At 44.5% G+C, this 18,959-nt stretch overlaps 1 protein-coding gene across 4 annotated transcripts in view; it reads left to right on the top strand.

Annotated features, from left to right (window-relative positions):
• The window catches only part of CCDC102A (coiled-coil domain containing 102A), a 272,741-nt gene that overhangs the window by 168,893 nt on the left and 84,889 nt on the right, over positions 1-18,959 (top strand). For all 4 annotated transcript variants that reach the window (XM_069217331.1, XM_069217330.1, XM_069217332.1 and 1 more), the window contains one exon: positions 11,371-11,588. In XM_069217331.1, coding sequence (XP_069073432.1) covers positions 11,371-11,588 — 218 coding nt within the window. The remainder of the gene's footprint in view (positions 1-11,370; positions 11,589-18,959) is intronic.

The raw sequence follows: 18,959 nt of genomic DNA, 5'->3' as shown, positions 1-18,959 counted from the left end.
AACAGTATTGAAATTGGCCTTCAAGCTACTCATTCATTTAGGAGATAGTATTTTTATCTCTGTGATGCTGTTATTCGGAAGCGGTGTAGGTGATTGCAAGCATTTGCTTTCCTGACGTAGATGAAGAATACACTGGCTGTTTTCCAAATACTACACAATCTCTTTCTCCGCTCCCAGTTCTGACCTTGGAAAGGGGCTTAGAGTTTGAGTGCATTCTCCTGGAGTCGGCCCACTGATTTCCGCTCTCAGTTTTGCTAAGGATAACCCAGCTTCCTGCAGATGCCATTATCTGTCCTTTAGTTAATCTATTGGAGCCCCTTGTGGTGTCCTGTCAATATTTGTAACGTGCAGGACGTCACAGAGTGTATGCGCTGTGGCATTAAATGTGGATAAATACTCCTTTTCTGTCAGATATGAGTATCTAATGGAAAATGTTAGGCAATGCTTTGGGCTCCATTTTCTGTAAATCCGCACATCTACTGACTTGCCATAGTCACTTTGAGTCCTAGACATGCACGGCTCATGCCTCTGTAGTCTGATAGAAACTTGTCCACGGGAGGCAGACTTTCGTATTGGTCAGACTCTCAGCTGGGTGGACTTTTGAGTCCTAGCACCCCTCTCTCTCTGCTTCTCCCAGATGAACCCCGTTAACCTGAATTTATGTGGTTGGTTCTTTGGAGGAAGCCTCTCGGGTGGGCTGCACCTCCACCACGTCTGCATGAACCTAACAAACTCACGCCAGGTTTGGTGACTTTGGAAGCTAAGTCTTCCCATTGGTTAGCTCTGTACGCGCCTGGATTTATCCCAGGGGCTCTGGACTTAGTGGTAGGAAACAGTGGCTTCCAGTGTGGTCTACTTGTTCTGGGTGCTGGACACGTAAGTGGTTGCTTGGAAGCTGCGTCTGACAGTGGCCGGCGTTCCTGCTGGTCCAGGGTGAACCTCATAGAATTGTATTACTCTTGTGGTTTAGCTACCAGTGCTATCCTCTCCGATACACCTTCGCAGCTTCTGGATAGACACCTTTCAGGCTTTCCCTTCTTGCTTGGTTTGGTAGCAGAGTTCTTCAGTAGGTTGCCACCCCCACTTCTGGGTGATCCTTAGATGCATGTAGCCTGTGCGATGGGAATCAGTGTCCTTCTGTAAGTTGCTCTTATGCTTCTGAGTGTGCTCCTGAAGGACTGGAGCGCCCAGTGCTCATCTTCAGACTCTATCCTACGAGCCAGGCACAGACCATGGGATAGACCCTTAGGCAATGGCCCAAAGACAGTAGATATCATGTGCGCGTTAAGTGTAATCTTGTCCTAAGTCTGCATTGAGACCGCATGTTGGGGGTGCTACTATCGCACCAACTGGACTCCGGCGACCCAGCTATCATCCTTACTGGGTTGCCCACATGATTCCTCATTTGTTAATATGTTTCAGGACTTCAGAGCTTTCTTATGATGACAGACACTTTATAAAACACTACAAATAAATATTTAAAAACTGAATTCTATCTTCAGTACATCTCTTCGCTCGATTGGAGCACACTTCTGAACTTACTGAAAAGTATGACACCAAAATGCTGCCCACATATACAACTCTGTAAACCCACCCTCTAGCTGAGTAGGTTTACTCAATCAACCGTAAGCACGTTCGGGGCTCACTCTGACAAAATGATGGTACCCCGTGGCAGAATACGCTTCCCACTTCCTATTATATGTCATAGGATTTGGCATGTCTTATTTTTAAATATTATTTCTGTCCGTTGTGAGTTATTTGAAATTCCCTTGTTTGCCCGATTGCATGTGCAGTCTAAAAAGAACCGCAGTTCATGGACAGGGATGGTGGGCCAATTCCTTACTTTCCCAGTGCTTATTCTTCGTCCTGTTTATCATCCTTTTTTAGGTCGAGCCTCGCTTGCGAGACTCTTGTGTGCAGTATTGGACTTGAAACCCGCCCACAGCTTACTATTTGTCGGCGCCATACTCGCTCTTCTTTGATGCCTTCTTATTCGGCAGTGCCTGTTATTTTCTGTCATCATTGTGTGTTTACGCTGTCTTCAAGGTACATTAATTCTAAACCAATAGTACATTTGTTTTGCACCACTAATAATCTAATTTCTGTGATGTGCATTAACACTTAATAGGGTTTCTGCACCAGTCTTAAGTACTCTTGCCTGTTAGGAAGCACCCTTTCTGTTTTAATAAAATTATTTTCAATGGTTCATGTTTTTATTCTAAAATTGTATTGTACGGTAAGGGCCATGCCTTTTAGGAGGCATAATTTCCTTCTTTACCTTATTTGGTTTTATTTTGTGGCATATGTCCACAACGAATTATTCGCAGTTTTACCATCACACCAGCTTTCCAAGGCAAGACCTATTGGCTATACCAATGCTTGTTAGATTAAGGTTCCAGTGACAAGAGAATATCATGCAGGGCACCGCCGTGTGTTTTATTTTTTTAGCAAGGTATCCTGGTTCTACAGCGATTCTGCCCTTAGGTAATATTGTACAGTCACTGTGACATAGACTTTGCCCACTGGCAAAACAAACAAGCATCTACATAGTCTAAAGGCTGGCAGCCAGGTCAGGCCTGTTGGCTGTGCCAATGCATGTTCTTATTGCCTGCAGTACCTACAGCCCAGCTTTCCCTGCCTAATCATTTGACTTTCATCATTAACTCTTATGAGCTACTTTAAGTGCCTGGAACATGTGAATTCAGCAGGGATGGGATATGCTGTTACGCAAAAATGAACTGAAAGGGCGTCCTGCAACACACCCACTATAGCAAAACAGATACAATCTTTCTTCAGAAGACTGTGTGCGAGACAATGAGGACCCTGGCCTCAATCCCAGTTGGAGCATCCCAGGCTTTCATCCTCTTGAAGTTAATAAAATGAATATCGCTTGGTCGACCAATCGAAACACTTGTGATTTAGAGTGCTACAAATGGGAAAGATATGCTGCAATAAGTTCTGCATATGTACAAGTAATTAAGTATTTCTTTAATGATTAAACAACAAAGATTTCGGTTTTACCTTCATTAGTCCCCCCTCTCATTAACCTGCACAGTAATAAACACAATATAACATAACGTGCACACGTGCACTTAAAGGGATATCTTTGAGCTAAATAAGTTAGTTATTCTTGCCCAACCCAGTGGTTCTAATGTTTCAACCTCAGGTGGACGAAGGCAGGATTAGAAACGGTGACCATGAGATCAAACACAGATCCCGGTAGTGGATGATCCAGTTCACGGAGCCATCAGTCCCGGGGGTTCTACCACTGAATCCTCTTGGCCCTCCTCTGATCCAAGTCTGAGGCAACCTGTCTTACTCAAGAATTCATTCTGGGCCTTCGTTAGGGGCCCATCATTGCTTCACAAAAAATGAGAACTGCGTGCACCTTTTTTGGTGAGTTCTGAAAGTAAAGACTCTTTCCCCAAATAGAAATGATTGGGTATGGGACTAAGGCTCGCCAAAAACATCAGTGTTTATGGCAACCAAGGAAGCATCAACAGCAGCCCGACCGTGCTTTCTTGTAGTCCATTCAATAAATATGTAAAGGCATAAAGTGTTGCGCTGAACTCTTGCCAATACATGTACAATATCGCTTGTGCGACTCAACCGGTGTCGTGGTCTGTCCTGCATCTGGCCCACGCATTGTTCATTGTCGACTCTCACATGGGCTCTCTGTTATCTCGTTCTTACACTGTGGTAAAAGTTCTACTAGACCAGCATTTCAATCTGTCCCCTTTTATAAGAGTTGAGGGGAGTGTGTCTCTTTATAGATAAACAAGAACACTATTTCTTAAACCACCAAAGTCTCTGCCTCTGTAAACTTGAAGAATTAGAATGGTTTATTAAACAGACTTTTGCATAACTCAAGCATTGCAGTCATTTGTTACACCTCTAGTAAATTACTCCCCTGTACAGCTTTTATGGATGGAGGTGGACACACATGTACATCAGTATTGTTCAAGGGGCTGCAGCCTACCGGGATCCAGATAACCTCCTAAAAATGTTTGAATGCATACAGCATTTGGATTCATAGTTTACACAATTACGATTTATACTGTAGCACTATGACAAGCCATTTCTAGGCGAGCTTCTCGAGGAAATCAGATGCCCACAGGCATAAAAACATTACTGAATCAAGCAACAGATAAGCCTGCCTGAAAATAAATGAGGAGCAGATCTGATATAGAACATGGAAGTATTGGCCTTCAACCTACTACTTAAAGGCAACACTCGGAGGCAAGCTCTACAGTGAATTTCTACGTGTATAATAGAACTAATCAATCATTGGCCGAATATCCTCTGATTACTTCCTAACTTTAAAAAAAGGGACAAGTCCCATGTCCTTGCAGTTCCCACCTCTTGAGATGGGTATCTACCTTACATGGTATACAAGTGCTTCCTGTGCCATGAGTGCCCAACTGCATTTGAACTTTGGATTGTGACTTTTATTTTGTCCCTTGCTTTGTGTTACCGTAGTGTGTGCAGTGGCCTAGGTCTGTCCCTGACAATGTGATGTCCAGGACCTGTGACATGGAGGAGCACACCAAGCATGCCTTCAAAGTGGGCAGATAATTGCTCTCCCTTTCCTGAGTGTAGTACAAAAAATTGCAGTGGCAGCCTACTCTGCTTTGGATTTATAGTGTGACCAGACCTGTTTGTCTGTGTCAATGGGATGTGGTCTACTTACACCTCGCCTCTTATGTAAAGTTGTGTTATGTGTACCCCATAACTGAGCTCAGTGGAGTATGAGTACTGCTTCCTGTGTCACTGGAAGTGTATTGCTTGGGTTCCTGTGGATGGAGGGGAAAGATCCAGACACTGAAGTGAGGAGGATGAAGACGGGGCTACCTTTAGAAATTTCATGCATACTTTTCTGGGAAGGGGTTGCTGATTCGTTCCACCTGAATGCTGCCATTGAGTGAATGGTAGGGGTGAGTGGTGGAACTGAAGTTTCCGTTTTTCAAGGTGAGGAAGTATCTAGGTCAGACCTGCTCTTTTGTCTGTCCCAGATTATTGCCTTAGAACATCTGATAAGAACCAGATGCAGATATCCCTCACTTCATGTGCCCATGTAATGGGAGCTCCTGCTTAGATACAGCCCCTGTGCTAGCTGCTGGGAGAAGCATCACTTGACACAATGGTTCAGTCTAGACAGCAGCCTGTGGAGGACAGTTGTTGAAAGAGAACTACCCTGAACCAATTCTGAAGTCTGAGACTGTGGATCCACATCTTCTGTTGCAACCCCCAATCTCCACTCACGCTGTTCTGGTGCCATAGGATACAACCAACCATGATGTGCACCAAGCCCATGACCACATTGCACAGTCACTCTGCACCTGCCATTCTGGTTCACTTTGGAACCCCAATCAGAGTCCTTTCACACACCAGCATAGTGGATCCAATCAACCCTCTTCCAACTGCCATTGCTCTTCAAGGTCCAACTACTCCTTCCAACAGAATTGTACCGCTGACTGGATCATCAGACATGCCGGTTAAATGAATGCAGTGTGGTCCAAAGAGGCCTGCAGACGAAACTCCCTAACTAGATACAGCATGGAAAAAATCATGCTGCATGGTTGTCAATCAACTTGAAGAAATAGGACTGCATTGCACCCACCCTGACCACTCTACTGGCTCTCGCTGTAAGCCAGAAATGCATTTCAAGTGGTGTGCATCAAGCAGAACACGTTCACAATCAAGGTTTTTGGATAAATGCAGAAGTGAGTTGCGAATTGTGTTCCAAATATAACCGCCTTTCAGCCAGCACTTTGACCTCCTCCCAAGCAAGGATGAAGTGGTGAAAAGGAGGATCCAAATTGAAGTGTATGGCCAAAAACGGGGGAACATTCTCCCACCCACCATGTGAGCACAGCCAAACCTTCTGCACTTCTTTGTGCTACAGAAAACCAAACTGTTCATTCATTCACATGACTAAGACACAGGACTCCCAGAAACAGCACTAAATAACGCTGCTGTGTAGATTGGAATTAAACCGTGCCCACAGAATATTACTGTTTGTCTCCAACACTAGTTTTCTTGAATCCAGAGCATTTCCCACTATCTCAATATGTGGCCATCTGACCACAACCCTTTGGGATCAGCCCCACTCTAAGCTAGAGGCCCTAGGGTCAGCCTATTGACTGATGAGTAGCAGGAAGGACATCACAACACTGTAGAGAGTTAATATGCGTAATCCGTATCTGGGATTAATTATGTTGGGTGTTTTGGGCCTTGGTCTCAGGAAGCTAAACTGTGTGTCCGTCCCAGGCATGAGATCCCCCCTGTGTGTGGCCAACTCGGGTCCATTTTTCAGCGGTGACTGCAGCTCTGAAGAGGTGCGCCCTCTGGCTCCCAGCCTCCATCTGCCCACATTCCCTCAGACAGGCGTTTAAAACATACATTATATTCACCCACAAATGCCAGCGATACATGCACATGTTGCATTCATTACCTTCTAGTTCTTCACCTCTCTTGCAAGGGAACATAATCTTCTTCTAGCGATGTCCGTGTTTAGACACTGCGCCAGAATCTCCAAAAGAGGCCGACAAGGTTCACATTTAGGGGCGCGGTTTCGGGGGGGAGGGAGTGTGAGGTGTTACACCCCCCCTAACAAATGGTTTTTGTGATAAATAGTTAGGTGCAGGTACTTACAGTTGGGTATGGTGAGGTGCCTGTCGGATTTTGCCAGATTTCACACACGCAGACAAAAAACGCGCGCACACTCTCTCCATATCTCTGTTTAGAAAGACTTAAAAAATGTTGGTTATTTCAGAAAGTATTGTATTCTTTGTCACTTAGCTCCGCGACCAGTCCACATTCCTCTCCCTTAACTCTCGTGCGCTCTGCTCGTCACTGTGTGCCGGCACGAGGGTTGGGGAACCTGAAGCTCACCCCCCCTACCCCAGTGTTACTAACCAAGCTTCGCCTGTTCACGCTTACACACCTGTGCACCTGCGGCCGGGGATCAAGGCATTCGACTCAGTCTGGTCTCATGACAGACCTAATACTTCCGCCAGGGCCTCCCTCGTCCACTGTGGGATAAACTACTCGCCAAGGACGCTCAGTAGAGGGGCAAGGGATGTTCCTGAAGCTGAGACAAGGTATCGTGCTAGGGACACATAGAGCACATTCTGCTGTAAGGGATGACGAGGTTGCCTGAATTAACTCCACAGACAACGGAGCCTGTGGTTTATTATTTCCCAAGAAGAAATAGAAGCCTTTATGCGGGAGCATTATCACAGCAATTTAGCATTATAGGGGTCCGATTTAAAATACAAATGAGCTTCTCCCTGGTTACTGAATTCGGGTTTACAGCACTGCTTGAGCTGCGGCACTGGGGCACTTGGTGAATTAACCTGTTCATTGTTCTGCTTTGTAACCTGCGGGTCGCAGGCTTCACTACTGCTGAGAGTTTACTCATATTTGGTTTATTTTTGTCCTAAGTCAGCTAACACTCGGTATTGTAACTCCACTCCGACCAGCTGAGAGAATGCTGCAGAAAAGATCTGATGGGCGAATGTCATTGAGGCCTTATATTTCCACACACCTTTTTAACTTCAGATCTTGAATTAATAGGTAATTACTCTGAAGATGTCTTAGCTATTAGCCCACTGATGATGTTTCATTTTTCTCGGACGTTTCTTGCTGAAGAGGTAATCCATTAGATTTATGTTGAATGTGGTTGCTTAACATGTTTGTGTCGTGTGTCATGTTGTTCTAACTTCTTGTAGCTTGTTGTAGTACACAATGCTTTTCATACCGTTAGGCCTCTCTCGCTTTCCAGTCAGTTTCTGTGTTGGTTTCAGATACACACTGGGTTCGGCTGCTGACGGCCATCTTGTGATTGGCATTTCAGACTTATTCAAATGGGCGGTCTTGCTGTCGAATCACAAGCTGCCATTTTGTGGCGTGATCTTGCATGCCACCTTGAGAACAGCTATATGTTGTTTATCAGAAACTTAAAATCAAATTTTCCTCAAATAAACTGTTTGGCTTCCTTTCCTGTTAGTTTAGTGTCAATCAGCTTTTTAGTAGTCTAGTACCACAGTGAACATCTTAACATAACATAAATTAGCATTTTATTCTAATATTTAAGTTGTACTTTCATCCTTTTGTGTGGCCTTTAGAAAAACACTGAGGATGTAGACGCTCCCTACCCTTTGTATTACAGTAACATTATCCATTCAAAAAAATCATTTGTTGAACCCAGGATTTTCCTGAAACTTGCTTCAAAAACCATTCAGGATAGGTATCCACATTTCAGTATACCCTCGAGATATGAACCCTCGGCATCTCACCTTTACTGAACACACTGAGTGACGTGCTGCGAAGGTGGGCTGCCCTGCCTCTGTTGATCATGGGTAGATCTCCACTGTACAAATTGATTGCTTTCCCCACAATGTCATGAACCCTCAACAATCACCCATGTCTCGTTCCAATTTTTTTTTATAACAATGACCATATATTCGCAATACTCGTGAGCGAGTAAGTAGCCCAGGATTTCTTTTGCAAAAAGCACCAGTCATCCTACTTCGGTGGACTGGGAGTGGCCGGCTTACAACGCTACTGCAGTGCAGCCCACCTGATTACTATAAATGAGAGGCTGTTCCCCAAACAGGAAGAACCTGCTCATTGCCTTAAGCTCGACCCTTTTCCCCCAACAAAAGCCCTAACATTTTCCCATATGTTCCAATCCTGCGGATACCCTGCCTTGATCACTAAAGTAATGGAACAGTGTGGCATAATGCTCTGAAGCACATTACATGCCACAGAGAAAACTCACTTATGGCTGGGAAATTGGCTTAAGTACGTCTTGAAACAGTGAGGCTTTGGAGATAGGGACAGCATAAGGCCCTACAGGCTGGGAGATGTGAGGGTGGTTAGTTACATGAAATTGTCAAGCTCAAGTCCAAATTCATGTTACACAACTACCAATTATTTAGTTATTGTCGATAGAGACAAGCCCTTGAATCACACAAAAAAACAACAGAATGAACTGCCATGGTCTAACCATTTGGTAACCAAATTAATGCTGGAACCATTTGGTAAGGTAGGCATCTCACGAATATACAGTTTCCTGTTGATCAGTGCGCCTGATTCCACCACAGAGCTCCGGGCTAGTTGGAAAGAGGATGTGGGCAGCATCGGCAATAGCAACGGTGTGGAAACCAGTGTTGCACAAAGTATTCTGCATATCAGCATGTCTGTTTCATAGAATTCAGTTATCTTAATAAAACCTACCATATACTCAGGGTTGAACTGGGACAAAGAAGCTGGCCCGGAAAACAAAATAAAAGTGGCCCACCCTTAAAAAACCAGATAGCTAAAAACGTGCAACATTTGCAAATCTGGCCAAATTTGAACCTTGAAGGATACGCTGTATGGGTATTTTGCACGGTTTGGTAGACTACATGCATTTGTGTTTGCTGCCGGGACTGCACGCATTTGTGTTTGCTGCCGGGACTGCACGCATTTGTGTTTGCTGCCGGGACTGCACGCATTTGTGTTTGCTGCCGGGACTGCACGCATTTGTGTTTGCTGCCGGGACTGCAAACATTTGTGTTTGCTGCCGGCATGCATTGGTGTTTGCTGCCGGGACTGCATGCATTTGTGTTTGCTGCCGGGACTGCATGCATTTGTGTTTGCTGCCGGGACTGCATACATTTGTGTTTGCTGCCGGCATGCATTTGTGTTTGCCGCCGGCAATGCTTATGTTACTATCCAACCGGCCCACCTGACCATAAAACCGGCCCACAAACTGATAAAAATCCGGCCCACGCATTGATCTGTCAGCCTGTGGGGGGCACGGCCTGATTGTCCTGTGTGCCAGTCTGACCTTGCATATACTTATGAGACTGTGGACGGTGGGAGGTCTGGTAACTCATCTGCACACGATGCCACAATGAAAGCAGTACCGTCCTACACCTCACACAAAGTTGTCCCAGAACTCAACCATAATGTAAACCAATGCAGCACATCCTATCTGACATGGTGGGACATCACGTTGCCCTGACACCCAAAATGTACCCATTATGAACATTAGACAACATTGACGGGTTCCATGTACAGTGGCACATTAGTGGGATTGTGTAGTGTAATAGCCAATAGGATACTGCAGGAAGCTAGAGCCAAAGACCTTCCCTCTATCCAAGAATGAATGTGAGTAATGGATCATTGTCCTCTACTAGAGAAAGATATATTCATGGGCTGCCAAAAACACACAGAAAGATTTGAGACACCTAGTGGGAATTCTCACCGAGCTACATTACATAGATAATACGAAATTATAGAACCTAGGTATGTCGTTCAACAAACCAATATCCATTGTAAAACAGCCCTGCTCTCGTCCATATTAGATTCAACAATGGCCTCTACTGTAAGGACACATAGATATTAGAATCGCATCGCAGTGGATATCGGAGAACGGGACACTCTTACACTGGATATAGTTGTCCAAGACTGTTATGTTAGACGTGTATGCTTTATTGAAGGTCCTCCCGAGTCTGTATTGTTTTTAATTTTTGTTTCAAAACCTCCAAAAAATTGTTAATAAAAAAATACAGTAAAAAGTATTTGTGAGTAGGGAAAATGAGGAGGAAATGATGAAATATCACTTTTCCATGAGGACCATTTGAAGACATCATACAATAAGCATGAGAACTTCCTTTACTTGGAATAGTTACCATCCTTTCAGTTATGCAAACAGTACCTTGCTCGGGTTTCCTGTACCCCCGGACTAATATTGTAAGCTGATATCTAGTTATCTCCTCCGTGCCTGAAAGAGAGAAGTACAAACTAGCCTCAATATATATATATATATATATATATATATATATATATATATATATATATATATATATATATATATATATATATATATTTTTTTTTTTTTTTTTTTTTTTTTAAACAAAAAAGAAACATTTCCCATTGTAGCGAATTTAACTGTCACCATACCAACATGTCCCCACGGTTTCCGTGAAGCTACTGGTACATCTCTGCAGTAGTGGGCGAAGTCGAGATAATCAGGCGCATAGTTGCCATTCTCGATGACATCCAAGTTCATACTGTTGGGGCATGGAAGAACGTGAGCACGTACATCATGGCTGCAACGTTTAGCTGCAGACACGTCAAGCTCCTCTGTTCCAACATGGCCCCCTTGTGTGTCAAGGGGAAATTGCAAAGGGCGATGGAGATCTGCATTCCATTCTGTTCTGTTCTTGGTAATTATCCTGATAATTGCACGTATATTACTAGAAATAATTAGCAATTCTTGCATGCCTAAGTTCTCCGTAATGCTTTCTGTGCTGCATGTCAGTGTGGCCTGAAAGGTTGATATTGACACGTTTCTTCTCCCCTCTCCCATCTCAGGAGATTGAGCTCATGGAGGCCTTACTAAAGGGCAAGCAGGAGTCGCCGGACTGTTGGGACCAGAGGAGCATGGTGAGCATGCGCACAACCTTCAGCCGCCAGGATAGGAACCGTCTCCTCTGGGAGGACCTGGCGGTCATAGAGGAGGACGCCACCAAAGTGACTGCCCTGAAGCTGCGGTTGGACGAGTCCCAGAAAGTGCTGCTGAAGGAGAGGGAGTGAGTGCATCTCTGGAAACGTGGTACTGGTGCCGGGGCGGTGGGGACACGCACATCCAGTACACAGTTAAAGCTTGCAGGGATCTGGCTCTATTCCCTTCTCATGTATCCTGTGCTGCACTGTGTACTTTAAAGTCTCTCTGCCTGAATGCAAGTTGCCTTTGGCGCAGCTCTTTGTCTGTAGACCTACATTTCCTAGTGCCCTGTGTGGCAGAGCAATGAAAAGTAATGTGAGATGTCAAACACTTTCCAGACTGTAGTTTTTAGATGACTTGGCGCACTCTGCCCTTGCTAGTCTGGAACTGGAATGTCACAAGTTGCAGCTTATAGTTTTACCTGACGTAAAAACCTAATGTTCCATTCAGATCGCATGTCAGACATTGCCCTTGTTCCTAGTGCTGCCACTCTACATCCCCCACCTCGTGTCTTGAAGCTGGTACCCCACACACTGTCACTCATTACTGAGAAATCTCACGTGATACACGCTGCACCACATGACGTGCACTTGGAGGTGGCTTTGCACACACAGGACTCCAGGCCCTTCAGCTGGCACCTCAGTCACAGTCGTTGATGTCCATATGCTTCTCTGGCTCACGTCACCTCTCGTACATTGGGCCTACCCAGAAGCACATTGCCCCTTTCTGCTGGGAGTTGGCGGGGCACACACTGCCTCACATACATGGCATACACTGTTAACCTTGGTGTAGAGCTGGCACAGTAAACACCGACCCTCGTGCCCTCAAGGAACTGGCATGGCACATATTACCCATCATGTCTTGCTGTTGGTGCAGCACAGACGAGCACCTGTGCCATGTTGCTGCCATGCTCATATGGGTCCTGACTTGCAGGTCTCATTCCATACATGGCAACTTATGTTTGTGCTGCGTGGCCCTGCACTGGTTTTGTCTTGGAGGTGGCACAGGACCCGCTATCTCTCACACATTACACCTGCAACAAAGCAATTTGTCCCTCATTTTTTTGGAGCTTGTTAAGCACACACTGACCCGTGCAGATTGGTGCTTGTGGGCATATCGTTTCTCATTCGCTCAATGTTCAAGGATTGCATTGACCTCTTGGCATAGAGCGGCATAGTAAACACTTATTCTCTGAAACCTGCATGACACCTGTCACCTCTTGTGCCTTTGATAGAACACAGTGCATCTTATTCATGCTACTGCAGTTACCAGAGGAATTACCCCTCCCACGTCCTGTAGCTTGCACAGCACATATTGGCTTTGGCACTATGGAGATGGTATGGCACACATTGCCCCATGAAGGTTCCAGCTGCCATGAAATGCATTTGCGGCTGGTGAGGCACACGCTATCTCTGGTGTCCTGAACCTGGATAGGTTCATGTTGGCAGGTTGGACCAGACATGGCATATACAGCTCCTTGTCCCTCGGTGCTGGCAAGATTCTCGCACCCTAACTTGACCTTATGATCGTGCAACACACACTAGTCCTCACACCCTGCTGAATGCATGGCACATGTGATAAACCCCCCTGAGGTTGGAGGTGGTGGAGCCAATACATCCTCTCGTGCATTGGAATTGCTGTAGTATAAAATATGCATTGCATTGTAAACCCCTACAGGCCCAGGGCCTTGCAGATGGCATATTGTGAACTGCTCTTTAAGCCTTGAACTCATGTGCAGCTCCTCCGCTAGGGCGAAGGAGCGTCACCCCCCCGCCAGCAGCTGCCAAATTTTTACAATTACATGATAATAAACTATGTTTATTATCATTTTATTGTAGAAGGGCGGGGTCACGGGCTGTGACGAGCACAGAGAGGGAGTGCTCAGCACTCCCCCCTCAGTGCGCATGTATGTTTGGCCAGCCGTCTCAGGCCGGCCAAGCATACATACGCACTACACTCTGTCCAACCCGGTACTGCGTTGCCGGGTTGGAGAGAGCAGGCAGCTGCTTCCAGTCGGCCTGGGAGTACCCTGTCTGGGTGGTCTGACCAATCCGAACGCTGCTGTCATGTTGCCAGCAGCATGACAGCAGCGTCCAGATTTGCCGCAGGGCAGGCTGGGAGCCTGTGCCTGCAGCGAAGGAAAGAGGAGCGCGCAGTCATGTCAACGGCATTTTTTTTTTTTTGTTTAAAACAAAATGTTCTAACCTTCCCCTCCCAACCATCCCGTGCCTCCCCTCCCCCACCATGAACCGCAAGCCACTCCTGCTTGAACTTCGCATGGAACATCATTTAGCCTCAGCTTATGCCCCCATCCAGCCATTGGAATTGATACAGTGGCACATTCCCTAATCAATAAATTGGTATCCTCCGGGCCTATGATGTGTTACTTCTTGTGGGTCGTTAGACAAGTACGTTCCTGTGGCGTGTGATGTTTGTGATTTTCATTAAGGTTGTGCAGAAGTAGTGCAATTTTCTTCTGTTTCATTACAAGAAAATTCTGAGAAATTACTCAAAATGCAGATCTGGCAGGTAGCTGTATTTATTGCGCAAAATGTGTCCTTATATCCATTTTGGACGTAAGGACACATTTTGTGATAAAGCACAAAAAACAATTGCTGCAGCCAATCCCCTGCTGTTCATTTATGTGGTTCCTGTGCTCAAACAACAGGATTTTTTATCTGCACAGACTTCAAATTATGGAACCAGGGGCATAGTTGCAGGGGGTTTGTTGGGGTGTTACACCCCCTTAATGTATTTTGTGATATATCTTTGGGTGGAAGTGCTTTCAGTTAGGTATGTTGAGGTGTCTGTCGTATTTTGCCAGGAATTTTTACAACCACAAACAAAAAACGCACACTCTCCCTCTCTGATTGAAAAGACTTCAAAAAGGTTGGCTATTTCGCAAAATATTGTGTTTGCCCTCACTTAGTACCCCTACTAATCCCCTTTCGGCTGCCCCTTAAGCCCCTCTCGTGCGCACTGCTTGTCACCCTGTGCCAGCGTGATGGTTGGGAATTTTGAAGCTCACCCACTTCCCCTTCTCCCACTCTTACTAACCAAGCTTCGCCCCTGTGTGGAACACTGGCATAATGGAGTAATTTCAGGAACTGCGAGTAACACGAAATCCCAGCAACTACGCGAGATTACACAAGTGTAACAAAAACAGGTCTAAAATTAGTCAGAAAATCGTTTCTCTTATCCCTGGTCTCATTTGCCCTGAGCACCGCCAGATCTTGGCGATTGTGATGAAAAGCCATGAAGGCAACTTAAATGAGTTATATAAACTCGAATACTGTGCATGCTATGCCCTCTAGTGTTCATGGTGTAAAATTTCGACTTGGACCGCTTTGTATTGACGTCAACAGTCGCAGTGTCCGTTATGAGGTACTTGTTTAGTGCTTCGCCGTTTAAAGATGTGTTTATCATAATCACCATCTGGTCTAGTCAAATATAAAATTACAGAACATTCTCGGAAAGTAAATTCAAATATCTCGAACAGTTTTTCGGTACAACATCAGAGCAGGGTTGATTGATTTGTTAAGTGCACATCCACCAAAAAGGCATTTTTGCAAAGAGGCATGCGGGGGGGCGGGCAGTGGTGATAAAGGGCGCCCTGAAAATAAGATGGGTTTCGACAGGGCGCGAGTGCACCGGAAGCACAGTCCACATTTTAGTTCCAAGGAACCAGAACGTTCGCCTCAGCAATGTACTAATGGCAGGTACACTGGAGTTGAAGAAAAATGTTCACAAAGCAGAGCAATCACGAGAAACTCTGATGAGCAAGTTGCTCAAAAAGTAGGAAGTACGAGAACGTTTAAAATGTTCTAAAATGTTAGCGTTCTGTGCTATTAATGACTGCAGTCTACATTTAAAACTCGATTTTTTTGTTTTGGACTGACTGCCTCTTGGCGTATACTGAAGGTTTCACAACTAGGGTTGGTCATAGTATTTTGGCCATTTTTAGCTCATACCCCTTCGAATCAGACGACCAAAGGTTTGTGACATTTAACTCTTATTTAGCAGAGACGAGACGATTTAAGGCGTCGCAGAGGCTGTACACTGTATGCGTGAAAACCTCAGGGTTTTGTTGGAAAGGCTGTCCAAGAAGAGACTTCCATTGGTTCCCAAATTTAGCGAAGAGCAACATGTCCCAAAGCCCCTAAATGGGTACATTTCAAAGAGCAAGTCATCTACTCTCAAACTTCAAGTGTTAAAATGCTGGTCTGAAAAGAGACTTTGAAATCACAAGATTTGAGGCAAACCTGTTCAAACATTGATGCCACTTCAGGCCTCTGAGTGTGTCAGTCTTAGTATCGTTGCTGTGATTGACATGGAGCGGAACACTGTGAGTGTCAAGGATGACACAGAATACCAACATGAGCGGAACACTTTTAGGAGCTGGTGATTGCAGATTTGACTCCAAAAGCTCTGTTCCTAAAAGCTTGAAATGTTGCTTTTATGCAAGCTCTATACTCTGTGAAATGTCTGTGCTTACTACTGCCAGTGCCCTGCAAGGACACCAGCAGAGAAGGGAACAAAATAAATGACTGTCCCTGAGCCAATACTAAAGATCCTTACAAAGGAGAACAAACCAGGGGGTCAGAAAGCACAACCACTTTAGGGAAAATGCATTTGTGTATCCAGATTTTTTATTCATAGCTAATCTTACACCTAAAGAAACACTATGCCCTCTCTCTATTGTAAACATGGTGCGGCCTTCATGTTCTTGGACAATAACCCCTTTGCTAACATTTGCTGCGCAGGCTCAGGGATTTACATGTTAAAAGAGTGCTTCAAATTGATCAGACAGTTTTTCAGGATTCCTTCCCTTTTTGCTACTTCACCTTCAGCATTGCTTCAGGGAAAAAGGTCACTGTTTTTCAGTCTGTGTACAGCATGTGAATCTACAGCAAAGTTGCTGCCAGTGAATAGTGCTACATACACATCACGGTCGATTCACAGCTGGTCCTGTTGTAGTTTCAAATGTACCTCCCAGATGTCAAAGTAGCAGAAACAGTGAAATGTACTTCCTCATTAATTAGACACACACAGGCTTTTATTTCAATTTGAGGAAGGGACACACGATCTGAGGAGTCTGTGTCTCTGTACATTGTGGGTTTCAGGAAATGTGACCATATACCATTCAAGACATGTCTGAAAGAGAAAGCAAAAGGCATTTTTTGTAAAGAAAAACAAGAAGTAATAATGTGAATCCAACACTGGATGCAGGAGAGTGCACAGCATGTGAATGTACAACATAACAAGCTGCAAACCTATGGGTAAGGTAAGTAGTTTTCCTAAGTATAGGTCATTAGTTTATCATACGTCCAAAATTAAGAAATGAGTAAATGGACGTGAGCCTGGAATGAGATAGCACACTACTGTGGCAGTGCAATCCATATACTTTTGTGTGAACCACTTCAACAGTAGTTTTGGCTTTTTTAAGACCTACTGATAATAGTTCTCATTGCTAAGGATTTGAAAGCAATTTCATCAGTTAACCATGGGAGGATAAGTGACTTAGTTGGCCTTGCCGATGTTAGATGTTTTTGTCCTGAAGATCCTACCATGTATAAGCAGTGAATGGATAGATCCTGAGCCAGTTAATGTAACAGGAGCTCTAACAGAGAGCTTTGTAATCATCCAGTTGTGTCATCATGAAGACGCGGATAGATGGTTCCGGGCCAGTCGTTGAGAGAAGCATAAACCATCCTGTGAGGGGTCAAAGTTAATAAAGCCCTTTTTATACCATAGACACAATCTGGATATAATGAAAATTCCTCTTGAAGCAAGAACATTTCTCAGATGATCCCCATGTTCTACCTCTTCATCACACTGTGGAGAGCAAACATTGAATCCGAATGCTGCCACCTTGACCTTTAGACTTCCACAACAGGCTCGACAAAGTAAAGCCACAGCTAATCTGAGATAGCATGTACTCCCTCAGTATCATCTTAAACCACACGCTGAAAGGATACTGCCGGGTCTGCCTGATTCTTTAGCACGGTCCTGCATTCTTTGCAGACCCTGAGCCCTGTGCCCTCTTGAGGATTCTGGTATTCCCAGGTAAAACATATTTTATCCTCTCCCCCTCTCCCCCCCCCCCCGTACAAAACAACATTAAATACATTACCAATTTTTTTTAGCTAGATCAAGCTTTCACCATACCATATAACACTGAATTGTACGTCAAAGTTTCAGAAGAAAGCACATTCAAAAACAGACAAAGGATCATGCTGTCCAGCCACCACCAGCCAAATAGTGCCAAAGGAGTGTTTGAGCAAGCACTGATAAGCCCATTTCTTTTTGGGCTTGAATCTAGACTTTTTTGTTGTCTTGCGACCACAATAATTGACATGGAATTCAGTGTCTAATCAGCCTCTTTCTTTTTTATAGGAAAAACACAAGGTGACTTCGTGGATATTTAGTGGGCAAGTGTGTAATATTAATATAATTAATATATTTCCGGGATTCCCATAATGTGCTATCCAACCGATATGTATGTCCCTCTGAGCTTTTTGTTATTGCATCCCGATTTACCCTGAACTTCCAGAAACTTACATAAACTGAAAACCAGCCACGACTATTGGTTTTGTCAGTGGGTACTAGCTGTTCAAGATAATGAGTAAGAGCAACTACTTTGTTGTAAATAATAGTGACAATGTTTCAATTCTGAAACTGAGACTGTGCATTATACATTAGTGAGGCCTGTGGAATGGGTATCAGTCTACAGTGTCTGTTACTCTGTTTATGTTTACTCTGGGTTAGAAATGTGCACCATTTTTCTCTCCATAACTTATCCATCTGCATGTCTTACACCTCATCTCTTTCCTCTTCAACACCCTCTTTTCACTCTCCTGACTGTACTTCCTTACATCTGCTTCTCTTCACCACCCCCATACACACTATACAATCACTCACATGTAAGCACTGCATTTTCTTTTACCAACGCCTTGTCATTATTTTGACAACTGTGTACCTTCGTCACACACATTTGCACAGAATTAAAGGTGCAGCTGGAACATGTGACCATTGCCCTGTGCGCTCTGCAGAGAGGCCAAGGATTGTATAATCATATTTTTTTAGGTCCTTGTTTGACTCACTGACAGGCACTGTGGGAAACTAGGACTGCCTTCAGCCTCTACTCCACAGCACACAATTGTGGTCTGATATAAAGCAGCTTGAGGCAATGCAATTCATAGTGTGCATTATACAATAGTAAAATACCACACAAAAAATACAGAAGCACAACATGCAAGAAATAGTTAACACTCTTGCGGAGTGCATAACGCTTGAAACATAAACAGGAACTAAATTGTTGACGTGGATTACCTTAACCTTGTTTACATTCACTGTTCCAAGATCGGCCAGTGTTTTTGCCAGTAAAGTTAACAACATAAATATAGGGCCAGTTTCAAGTCCGTTTTAATTGCTACAGGCCCAGAGTCCTGTCTGT

Source organism: Pleurodeles waltl, chromosome 12 (genome assembly GCF_031143425.1).
Source record: "Pleurodeles waltl isolate 20211129_DDA chromosome 12, aPleWal1.hap1.20221129, whole genome shotgun sequence".
In the NCBI taxonomy this organism is placed as follows: domain Eukaryota; kingdom Metazoa; phylum Chordata; class Amphibia; order Caudata; family Salamandridae; genus Pleurodeles; species Pleurodeles waltl.
The sequence above is the reverse complement of the archived record's forward strand: the minus strand, read 5'-3'. Positions and strand labels throughout refer to the sequence as shown.